This window comes from Pseudomyrmex gracilis, unplaced genomic scaffold (assembly GCF_002006095.1).
Source record: "Pseudomyrmex gracilis isolate BER0280 unplaced genomic scaffold, ASM200609v1 scaffold_0, whole genome shotgun sequence".
NCBI classification, from domain to species: domain Eukaryota; kingdom Metazoa; phylum Arthropoda; class Insecta; order Hymenoptera; family Formicidae; genus Pseudomyrmex; species Pseudomyrmex gracilis.
This window is the reverse complement of record NW_018020584.1, coordinates 4877972-4890666: the sequence shown is the minus strand read 5'-3', so window position 1 is coordinate 4890666 and position 12695 is coordinate 4877972. Positions and strand designations below refer to the sequence as shown.

Here is a 12695-nt window from a genome sequence, read left to right as displayed (position 1 = left end):
GATTTCATCCCTTAAAACCGTTTTTCAGCAGCAACGGAAAATGTCAATACTCATCTATTGACCTCCCTTACATGTGTGCAAAGTTTAATCAAAATCAGAATTTTCGGGTTCGCGAGGTTCCCTTGTGAGAGAAAATAAATTTGCCGCGCGAAAAGTACGCCATAGTTTCTACGAACGAAAGACGAAAATGTGTAGCCTTCAGTTAGAAATACGAATTATGCGTTTGCAATGTTTCTTTTAACGCAAAAATTTCCAGTACCTGAGGACACATCCGAAGGTTTTCGAAATTCCATCACACACACTTGGCATCGCTACCTGGACCCTTTTGAGTTGAAAGAAGGACAACGGTTAGAAATATTTCTTGATTTTTTGGTCTCGCGGCGCATTCTCTTTTCGGCATTTAGAAAACACAGTGAGGACCTTCACAGTTTGGACCTTCCAGTGATTTAGATCCTTCCAGGAAATATCTTACTAGAACGTGCCTGGTACAAGACCCGATCTTTTCAAAAAAGAAAAGAAAACATCGTTCGAAGCCTGAGTATCAGACGTTCAAAATACATTTCTGACATTCGACACAACAAAGAAGAAAGAAAAAAAAAAATATTGTACTTTTGAAAACTGATTACGATTTGACGAGCGAGAAAATTACGCCGAAAATTTTCTCCTTCAACGTTTCGCGTCGATAAATGCATAATTCAATCTATCGTGTGTCGCGCGTACTTCTTATGAAAATAGCTCGCGACATTTTGACCAACATTTACATATTTATTGCTCCGTGAACCACGAGGAGAATTTTTGACGTAGCAAAATCTTATTGAATGCCACCAATAATGGCATTGTGCAAGATAATCAATTCACTTCGATGAAAATTGCATGACAGAGAAATCTATGTATAATCACACAATACTCTTTTTATTCTTATTTCATTCTTCTTCGCGGTATTTATCGAAAGAAAACTAAATTTACTCAAAGAGTTCAATTGACGTGTATTTCTTCGGAATATTTGCCGAGACCGATCGTCAATTATTAGCGTAATCTTAATAGATTTATGTTCACGCGTGGCGCACGTGTGACGAATGTGAAACGGCGTCTAGTCATAACATTTGCGATAACGAGCGTACTTTTTTTCAACGATTACCGCGAACGCGGCGGATGCAGCGGCGGTTCGTCTTTCGCGAGCGCGCACACATGTCACAGAGAGTTTAAGCGGTGTAAAGAACGCGCGCGCTGCGTTCTTTCAATCTGATGCAGTACACACACATGTACAAACTACCGGCTGTCATCCGCGCCTCGGTTCGCTGCCTCGTTCGAAACCCCCAGAACAGCTGGTTGACTCACGTCATTTTACGCACGGGAGCGCACGCATTCCAGTCATCATCTATATAAATTGTCATTGTTTTCGTGTCGCAGGTGCTCTCTCTTTCTCTCCCTCTCTCTCTATCTCTATCTCTATGTCTATCTCTCCCTCTCTCTCTCTCTCGGATGATTAACATAATGTATTTTCGCACGTGCGTTTGTACACACATCAGATGTATACGAATCGCGCTTCAATCGAAATGAATAAAACGACATTTGCATATATTTGAATGTTTAATAAGACAACAACCGCTTCTTGTAAGCAATAAAAGCGCAATGATTTTTTTTGAAATCGGTATTAGCAAACACGACGCGCGGCGATGAGGAATCTCTCGATAGAAGAATCGAATACATTCCATCGATCAATCTTGAGAGAGGAGTGAATTCAGTTGGAGTATCCGAAGGTGAAAAGAAGGAAGAAGAAGAAGAAGAGGAAGTGGTGGGACGGGATGAGAGGAAAGGCACGTAGACGACTCGACGTGGCGCCCGTTGGGCTGCGTCTTACGTCACACTGCTAAATATATGCCTCGGCCGTTCCCAATCTCTCATACCCATTCTCGTTCTTCATTTCATCACGAGCCGCGCTGCGCGAGCGAGCGGAGTTCTTATAGCTTTGCTCTGTAGCTAGAGCGCGGCGTGGTCTCTCTCGTCGCCAAAGAGACACATCTGCGTGAGCGCGTGCGCGTGCACAGTCGTCGCGACGTGCGTGCGTGCACACCTTCTTCTTCCTCGCTTACTTTGTCCTCATGTGCGTGTAACCTGATACACCCGTGCGCTCTCTCGCTCGGAGAAACCGCAGATGCAACGGGCGTCGCGACGCGACGTCGAGCCAACAATAGTCGGTCGATCGTTATTGCCCCCCTCGTGTGGCGATTATTCCCGACGATCGAGATAGATCTTGGAGGCCTGCGCGTGAAAATCGCATCCGTGATCCCCGAAGGCGCGTCCCTCTTTTCCCGTCCTCGCGCGACTTTTGACATTTGTTTCGTGCCCGGAATATATGTACGAGTAAAAGTCATAGTTTTAATTTATATCTTTGTGTCACTCGCGTGAAAAACATTTATGTTCGTTGGTACAGCAGTATCGGAGAGTATGATGCAAGAAGAGGAAAATGTTTGCGCGTCTCTCAGGTCGCGAGTCACTTGAAGCAAAAGAATTCAGGGCAAAGGGAAACCTATTGTTACGTATTTTCAATCTAAATCCCGTTAACATCTGCCGTGCGAGGAGAGAACACGGTCATTCGCGGAGAGCAGAGTACCTTTCTGTGTGTTGTCGTAGGAAACCCTCACCCCCCTTCTCCTGCTTTTCCGTTCGTTTCTCTCTTCCTCGGACACGCATATGGCTTCCCGCCGAGCTGATAATTCATTTCTCTTCGATGAGAAGTTTTACAAATTCCTGACATTTTTTTATATTTTCATCCAGCTTTAGATATTTCAAAGAGCTAAGAACAAATCTTTGCATTTGTACAAACACTGTACACTAATATTTGTATAACGCAAAGAAGTTTTCTTATAGTTTTTTTTTTTTTTTTTTTTTTTTTATTTTTGTATATTTTTTCTTGCTCCGGATATCGATAAAAAGTGCATCTGTGACAATCGTCGCCAATCGATCTTTGAGCTCGACGGAAAGTGCGTTACTTTTGTCAAAGAATCGACTGATTCGGTAGAACTCGATAGAGAAAAAAAAAAAAGACGGACGATGGGTTTCGGCTGTTAGAAACGAGTTCCGGGAATAGCTGATAGGGCGACGTTATGGGGCACCAAGGGTGTTTCAGACCCTAGCTCACACACGTACATTCATCCTACGTACACACGCACATTCATCCACGAACCAATCGGGAGAAGACACGTAGACTTCAGCTGTGTTGTACGAGCGTTGGCCTTGAGTCTTTCTACAGGGTGACTCGCTGGAATTTTTACTGCTGCCAGATCTCTTTTTCCTCGCTTCTGCTTTGGGCTAGGTCGGAGAAAACAAGTTGGTCGGAAACTTATTGTAGAAAACACAGTGTTTCTTTGTAGTATTGGAACTTGTATCTTAGGTCAACGTTATTTAACGTGTTTTTTTAGGAGCGAAGATAACTTGAAAACGTAACGCATAAAATTTACTTTTGAGTATATTTATCTAATTGTTCAGGTAGGAGAAATATTTATATTTTCGTAATATTTCACACACACACATCGTAGAGACGCATTTATTTATTCTACATTGTTTATAACATATGTTCACTTTTAAATAATTTATATTTATTTAAAATGAGGAAACAAAATTATATGTGAGATTAAGGAAATTTTGATTTAGCGCACACGTGGCGATTCCGCGTGTGCCGATCACGTCAAGAAGAACTTGAAAATCCGAATTCTCTCAATGAAATGTCATAAATGACATAAACTATCACAAGGTCGGTTTACTGTTTATGAGCGATCCGCGCCACATCCTTATCTTCGATTTCGTGCCGTCCCCTTTTAGTCATTTGCAGCTGATAGACGGTCGTAGATATAATGCAGAAGCGTTAGTAACAAGCAGCTGACTGACGCCATCGCCCGCGGTTATTTTTGTAGTCGTTATATTACGGAAAAAAAAGGAGAAATCGCGTAAAATGCAGCAAAGCCGCGCGTTATGCAACGTTCTAAGAAGAACGCTCTCGTAGAATATGCAAATTGAAGGTCGTCTGTTCTGACGCGATACTCGTATGTGTCACTCTCACGGAATGCTCGCCATTAATATCAGTTCTTTCCTTTCTAATACGCGTATAGACCTTATCCGATCCGATTGAATTATACACGTCGCTAAAATTTTCATTGTGCGCGCGCTAATCGCGCGCATCTACACGTCCTCGCGTTTCGTCGAGATCGAATAATACCGAGCGCGATAACTCGAGTACAATCGTATTTCGTCGGGCGCGCAACAACAATATCGAATGTTACATAATATCGTTATGATATCGTTAATGCGTTCGTATGCGCGCTAATGAGGAGTATTTTCAATCGTAAAACGATGAGACCTCGTTCGGAAATATCATCGCGAACGACACACGGTAGATCCCTCCGTTTGTTATATTCTCGTAGGTGTCTCTCCGGACGAGCGAGATCGCCCGAATGTGAAGGACTCGGAGAATCGCGCGCGACGTCTGGAACGTGCGGAGCGCAGATTGCTTTTTTTTTTTTCGCGGCGCGCGTTCTTCCCGAGGCACGTACTTTCCGGGCCGCGGTTTCCTAGTCACTCGCAGCTGATAGGGGACTGCAGATAGCGACGCTCGTGCGAAGGCACCGGTAACAACCAGCTGAGTGGCGCCAGCCATCAGCTGTTGGTGACTCACGCGAGCGAGTCGACCGAGAGCCGCCGCGAACGGCCACATATACACACGCGCACATACACACACCGGCGCCGGTGCGTCAGAATGCGCGTGTGCACACACGTCGCCGATGCGCGTCTTACGAAAGCCGTTTTTCAACACACACGCTTTTTTTCCGTCTGTATCCATTGTCAATCTACGTCTGTACTCAAAAAAAAAAAAAAAAAAAAAAAGACGGTACTACTTTATCGTCGATCTTATTTATTCTTTGCTCTTTTTAATCGTTTTTAATGCAATCAACGTCAACACGGGAGTTTATTATTAGAACTAACCGCGCGTCCACAGCGGATGCCATGTTGTTCATATTTGCTGGCAAATATATAGATATATATACGTATATATAAATCGCCGGCGGCTGTCGGTAACATATATACTACGATGACAGAAATACGGTGTAGTATATATAAAGCTGTTTGTGATACCATATGGCTAATCGATGTTTGAGCAGTCTGCCATTAAGAGAAATTAACCTTGGCCGGTGTTTCTTCGATATATTTTATTCTCACGTAAGTTTTTCGTTAACGAAGCGTTGTCGTTTGCTTTACATTTTTTGTTGACATTGAATATTTTTATGTCGCGTCTCCAAGCTCAAACGGTTTTTTTTCTTTTCAAACTTTTCTTATCGGCAACAATTCGTTGGTATGTGTAGAATGTCGGTTGTTGTAACCTTGAAAAAAATTTATCTCTTGCGGGATTGGACTGTCGGTTATCGCGTCGTGGCACAACCGCGTATAATTAATCAGCTGTATTCTTCCGTTGAAATCTACGAGTACAATTATTGGAGAGAAAAAAAAAACAGAGAATAACAGTTGTGTATAATTTGTGCTCACGAAATGGTGTAATCAGTTTAAGTAATTAGTTACGTTTAAAAGTAATGCAATCAGCATAAGCAAGAATTAGTTACACTGAGATATGACTATATACACCTTACACATACTTCAAAGCAAATCGAAAGATTGGCGAAGACCAATTTAGATCGATCGATTATTAAGAGATACAATCACAGCGAGATAATGAGTCAAGAATAAATTTTATCATTGATCGAATAGAAGAAACGTAATACGAAATTCCTCGAGGAGTTACATTAAACTTACGCATTGAATATTCGATGTTCTTAAAAATTTTTTTAAAAAAAGCACAGTGTAATAATAAGACTATTATTACACAAAAGAGAACGAATATATCGGAAGCGACGTACGAGTCGGCAGGATATGAGAGATTATTGAACTGGGAGGTACAAAGTGATATGACAGAGATACCGAAGAGAACTCCGGATACGAAATGAATCGAGAGAGGAAGGGGTAGAGGGGAAAGAGGGGGAAAAGAGAGAAAGACACGAATAAATATAGGCTTATGGAGGCCTAGCGCGCGCGTTTTCCCTCGACACGGGTAACAGGATTTCAGGGCGAAAAGGAAGGTGGCTCTTCTCGCCGACCTACTTCGCCGCAACTGATCCGGCCGAGCGAGCGGCGCTGCGGGTATCCGGCGAACGAACGAGCTGACGTCACGACAGCCAACCATCCAGCCAGCAAGCCGCCGACGTACCAGCTGATCTAATATAACCACTCGATGAGAGTAACGCCACGTGGATTTCTGGTCCCGTGGACCAAGCACCACGTGCCGTTATGAATGATCACCGATGAATGTGCCGCCGCGGTCCGATTCCATTCTCTCGTCTGTGTGTGTGTCACTTCGACGAACAATTTTCGGCGATTTGTCATTTTTATCGCTCGCGAAAAGGCGATTGTTTCTCGAAAGTGCGATATGTTACTTGTTATATTAAACGCATGTAATATGGGACGCGCGTGGATCTATTGAGAGTTGTTGTCGCGGATGATTAGTGACTGGACGACGACGACGATGACGATGACGAGCCGACAGGCGTACGCCGGAATTGACGTGAAAATATTATAGACGAGTGACTTCATCGGGCGTGAAATGACTGACCACGTCATCGACGCTTCGTTCTGGCTTGCTTCATGAACGTCGATGATGTGGCGCGACGTGTCTCTCGCGAAGATACTATTTTCGTTTTCGGGACGATAACGACAATGCGACTAATACGCAAAACGAGCGTTTAAAAACGCGAATAATACTTTGTTACAACGCACACTTTGGTCATTGTAAAAACTTTTGACACATACGGTCGTGACAAGAGCTGTTACATTGTGCATGATGTATGATTATGCCTTTGTGTGTTCAGTTTTACGCGACTCGCGGTTACGAAGTGACATGTACGCGAATGAGTAACTGTTAATATTTCAGCCAAAGAAAAACCACGACGACGGACAGGTGACATGTAATCAATAAAACATCGTGAGATTTAAGGCGCTTTTGCTGACTTTGAACAATTTTATGCTAATACGATCCATAAACAATGTAACTGTTCTTATAGTTTTCGAAAACATGCTTATTTGCATAATTGTCGGTAATTTTTTAATTTATACATTCTTTTCCTGCCACACATCACGTCGTTCTTTCGTTTAATTCAGTTTGATCATTCCAAAATTATTCTATAAATTTGTCAAATCTAATTTTAAATGCACAATTAAAATCCAGTATCGTTTTAACGTGATTTAATGTTTTCTTTCTTTTTTTTTTCTTTTTTTTTTTTTTTTTTTTCGTGCTCAAAATACACTCCAGAGAGAAATCTTCGGCGCGATCGCATTACATACATAACTGAAACCGAATCCGAGAACGTGTTTTTTTTTTCCTTGTGAAAACACAGGTTCTCACATTTGGTCGTACTATCGATACGTAGCGTTTCGGGGCAAGCAAGGTCACGGTCTTCTCTGCTGAGTCATCCTCATGGCGTTTTATCCGCCATCTCAATCTTTCCCCCTCCCAGTTCCTCTCCTGCAGCTTTCTTTCCCATTGCTTTTTTTATCGCCGCTCGTTACCGTATAATTTTCCCAGCTGGTTGCTGTTTTTCTTATTCACTTGATTTTACCTACAGCTTAAGATCTACAATGCAATGCAAAATGAGCAATGCATTATTTAAGAACTTCGCAAACTCATTTATATGAGTTCTCGGGATTAAGCTGGAAACGTACAATCAAACATAGGTACGACGAGTATATAACTTCGAACAGACTCGACGCGAGCAAATCTGTTCCGCGTTATCGGGTTTAATACAGAACATTATCGAGCCTCTATTCGTGTTTTCAGAAACAAATATTAGCTCGAAATGACGTTGAGAGAAGTATCGTTGGTAATATATCTGTTGATTTCCGTTAATCGCGCTCACGCTCGCATTATGTTAATGCCGTGATCGCGGCGTTTTATTGAAGACATGTGCAATTTATCTCTAAACAGTTTTGCCAACGAATATTTTCGCTCTTTGAACAAGCTTTATGTTTACACGCGACGTAATTGCGTGCTTACAACGTGCTTATCTTTACATTGTGATGAGGTTCTGTTTTGCGATGTCCCGATAGCGTATATGCACCTATGTGTGTTATTATGTTGCTATTATTTGCGTGACGATCTATAACGAAGCCGCGCCGTTAATGCGAAATTACATAGGACGGAAATGGCGAAACCATAACGTTTTAATTTACCGTTCCAATTATTATAGGGAACTCGTCGTGTAGTCTCTTTAACACATAAAGCTGTGTGAAACTCTCTCTAATCGGAGAGCCACGGAATTGTCGCGGATGCTAACTTCGCACGCACTTCATCCGCAATTGTGTGATCTTGATTCTTCATTGCGTAAGAGTTACGTTTGTAAAAAACTCTTACGGTACGAGAAGACATAATTGTGTTGACAGATTTTAATGACCTGTCAAAAGACAGATTTCGGACAGGAACACGCTTGTACGTCGCGAAGGTCTTTGAAAGTCGCCGCTGAGAAGCGTCAATGATGTCCCGCTTCATTGACCGCGAATTCAACCGTCCATAAGTCCCGTCGCCGCCACCGTCGTCGTCGTCGTCGTCGTCGTCTACCGCGCGCGTTCGTCAAAATAAAAACGCACGAGAGAGCGGGGGAGAAAAAACACATCACTACTTCCCTTTCAATTTTCTTAAAAGCCCTCTACGGAGACGTGTGTCCCGCCCGCATAGTCTCGCGATCTCAACCGCGCTGGAAAATTTGGCGATATACTGTGCGTCAAACGCGCGAGTACGCGGTGTGTTGACGCGAGCTCTTGTCGCGACGCTTTGATTCGGCTCTCTGTCTCTTTGATATTCCTGCTGAAACACTTTGCTTGCGCGAATGTTTATCGTCTCTCCGACGGAAATTTCTTTCCTCATAATAACAACGATAGACTCGGCTTCAATTGCGTGTATGGGGTAACTAATAAAATAAATTATACAAATGTGCCGTGAAGATTCACAAGAGTTCAAAGATCGTGGCTATATCGCGCACTTTAATAAATACTCGCGTCGGAGCGTTTTCGTGTAAAATGCGCGAGGCTTGAAAAATCGTCGGAAATATACGAGTTTTCTGCGAGAAGTAATGTCATTTCTCTGAAATCAAGAAAATATGGACTTTAAACGCTGGATACGTACGTGCGAAATATATATTTTTAACGTGAGAATTGAATATACATAGAATATACATAAATTCGGATTGAATAACAATTCTAAAATGTTTTGGCGTGGCCAAATTGGGAAAGCAATGCACGAAATACGAGAGATTCGACTCCTGGTCAAGATATCTATTTCGCATTGAAGTTTTTTTTATATGTCATTGGGAAATTAAATGGGTAATTTTCATATGTATGTGGTACAAAGTAAAGCATCCCATATGAATTTTAAAATTGTTATTTAATTCGAATTTTCTATGTGTATATTAATTTACATGATAAAAATTATATATTTTGCACGTACATTCAGCGTATGGCTACAAAGTTTTATTTTTTAATTTAAGTTTACATTTGAAGTCGTGTTGTATTTATCGTGTTGTTGTTACTGTTATTATTTCTCCGAGATTCAATTTTAAAATATAATCATTAAACAAATTGAATTTATATATTATACTATTCTCTTGTCGCTACATGTAACATATAATTTTTTTTACTACGTGTAAAATAATAATTATTTGTTAGGTACACTGAAAATATTATTTATGCGTTTTATAATGTACTTGTTCGCAGAAGCGTCGAGACGGTGGACGACGGATCGGTGACCACGAGCGTGACAGTCGCCGAGGTTGCTGATACTCAAGAGCAGCAACCGCAGCAACAGCAACCGCCGCCGCAGTCCAAGGCTAACGTTGGGACTGGCCGACGAGTTGCCAGTCAGAACGTTGTGTTAAACAACAGCAGCAGCAACGGTATCAGCAACGTCGGCCGTGTCACGCCGCGCAGCCACATGGAGCAGGAGAAGCGAATGCGGCGAGAAATCGCCAACAGCAACGAGCGACGTCGTATGCAGAGCATCAATGCTGGTTTTCAATCTCTGAGGACATTGTTGCCGCACCACGAGGGCGAGAAGCTGTCTAAGGTAAGTCGTGTGACGTGTGAAAGCTTTTTGTTGATCACCGACCAGAGTCGTGGGAATATTTTTTTGAGCATTTCAAATTGTTCTATTTGTTCTTATATTGTTTATAATAAAATATATTTTAAAAATATGTTACATGGAGTAAAGTATTAAACAATAACATTTTGAACTGAAATTTTTTAAAACTAAGATCTAAGAGGTTTTATTATCACATTCGAAAAAAAATCTTACTGTAGTATATTGTGTTAGTTTATTATTGTTTTGACCTTTACAAAACAAAAAGGAACGCGAAACCTCGAGTTTCACACTTCACGACTCTGGCTCAGGGATGAAAAATGCATTGTTTCTTTTTTGTTGCACACAACATCGTGCGATGTATTACGTGCGAGAAATCGAGTGTGCCGATACGGGAATGTGGCAAGGCACACTTGGCGCCGTATCGTAATCAGTTTTTTTTTTTTTGTGTTTTTGGGTTGAAATGAGAATTGTATCCATGCGAAAAGTGTTATCATCATCGCCATTTCTCCGTAGCTTGAGTCGCTTTGCTCATTTGGTATAAATTACCGAAAAGAGAGAGGGAGAAAGAGAGAGAAAAAGAGAGAACAAAAAAAGAACACTTCCTCCAATAAATTATTATCTGCGCTGGAGGAAGAGCTTGAATAACAAGATCGTTTGTATTCATCGCTTTTGTACACAGTAAAAAAAAAAATGTTAATTTTAACATTTTTTGCATGTCCCAGGAGGTCCACTCTAAATTTTAAGTTAAAACAACTTATTCGTTGTGAGTCACTTATTGACAAACTAGTAAAGTTAAATAATTGACACAATACTTTACATTTATATTTGTTATTTTGACTGTAAGCGTGATGTAAAAATAACATATAAAATAATTAAAACTGCACAAAACAATAGTTACAGTAACTCGTAAGAAATGTTAATAAAACATTTTAGTTTGTACAATGTGGCCAAAGATTTGAAAAATTTTTTCAGTGTGTTAAATTGACTTTGAAACATCTAGATTAATTGAAATCATTGTGTTAAAAGCACTTAAACAATATTCCATTTTTAAATGACATGCAAAAAATGTTAATTTGTGAAGTTAACATAAATTTGACACGTGAAAAGATTAAAAAAATAATAACATATCAGTATTATGTTAATTTTACATTGAAGTAATAATCAAAACGTCGTAACACAAGAAAAGTTCTACATTTTGACGCACAATTTTTTACTGTGTATTCACGTGTTTCCATGGATACATTATAGAAGGAATGCACAACAAACAATTACTTGCATGCCTCTCTCTCGAGAAACAAAACATTCGATCAAATATTGAATTTTCTGTAAATATGTTTGTGATTTTTTTTTTTTTTATTATTACACACACAATTATACAATAGGATGTTGATATTTTCGTGAAATTTGTGAGGCATCAAGCGCGAACTTAATTCCATTCGAGATTTCGATTGAGAATAGCTGCTCATAGTCGAGAGAACTATTGCATGAGAATAATACATTCGAATATTGCACGATTTGCTTATATTGTACGAGCAGTGTTTCATCACCAAAAGGAACATACGTACATTATTATTGTGTTTCTATTTTTTTTCTTTTTTTTATCTGTTTCAATGCATTCACACACAAATGTGGAACACATTCTCATTTCGTCCATGTGCAAGATGTGGCGTGCGTAATACGAAATCCCTCTTATGCCGCACTCGCGCGCACACAAAATGAAGTTGCAAGTGTGAGTGACGTACTTGATATCACCTTGCGAGTTCGACTGTTTTTCCCTTTGACACTTCGAACTCTCCTGCGACGCGCTCAATCGATATGTGACTGTTTCGTGAATCGTTGGGACGTTGTGCGAAAGAATATACACTCGATATGGTTTTTCTGGCCCAAGTGGAGTTGTTTAGGAATACAATTTTTCTATAATAGAGAATTATCTCGACACTCCTTGGATAAATTGCGTAAATCCGATTATAGTATATACATATATATATATATCGAAGAAACGATTTCTAGAATCGTTTGTTTTTTCATATTCAATCTCGAAGTTCTTGTGTTTAGCGTAAATCTTTAAATACATTTAACTGTGAAGAGAGAGAAATATCATTTCTTTTTGTTTTCAACAATAACAAAATTATAATAAAATATAACACTTGTTCTGCATTTTTAAAGAGATTAACTATTTTTAATTTCAAGTGTGCATTTAAAGATTAACTTTTTTTTAAGTTGTTTTGTTTCGCAAAATTAGACACACCATACAAGAAAAGTAACGATGATAGCGAAATAATAATGCCGTGAAAATCCGACTGTATGGAATCAATATTGCATGACTTATTTTGCCTTGCAGAAATTTTTGCATAATTTCCTTTTCTTAAAGTCAAAGCTTCGATATACACATGTGTATATATATATATATATATATAGATATATATATATATATATGTATATATACATGTGTATATACAGGGTGTTTCAGAACTATGGGATCAAACTTCTAGGGGTTATTCAGTGCAACAGTAGAAAACATTTGAGT

At 40.1% G+C, this 12695-nt stretch overlaps 1 protein-coding gene across 1 annotated transcript in view; it reads left to right on the top strand.

Annotated features, from left to right (window-relative positions):
* LOC109860179 (helix-loop-helix protein 11) overlaps positions 1-12695 on the top strand; it is a 137406-nt gene that overhangs the window by 7367 nt on the left and 117344 nt on the right. Inside the window, exon 2 of the mRNA XM_020439129.1 lies at positions 9805-10153. Coding sequence (XP_020294718.1) covers positions 9805-10153 — 349 coding nt within the window. The remainder of the gene's footprint in view (positions 1-9804; positions 10154-12695) is intronic.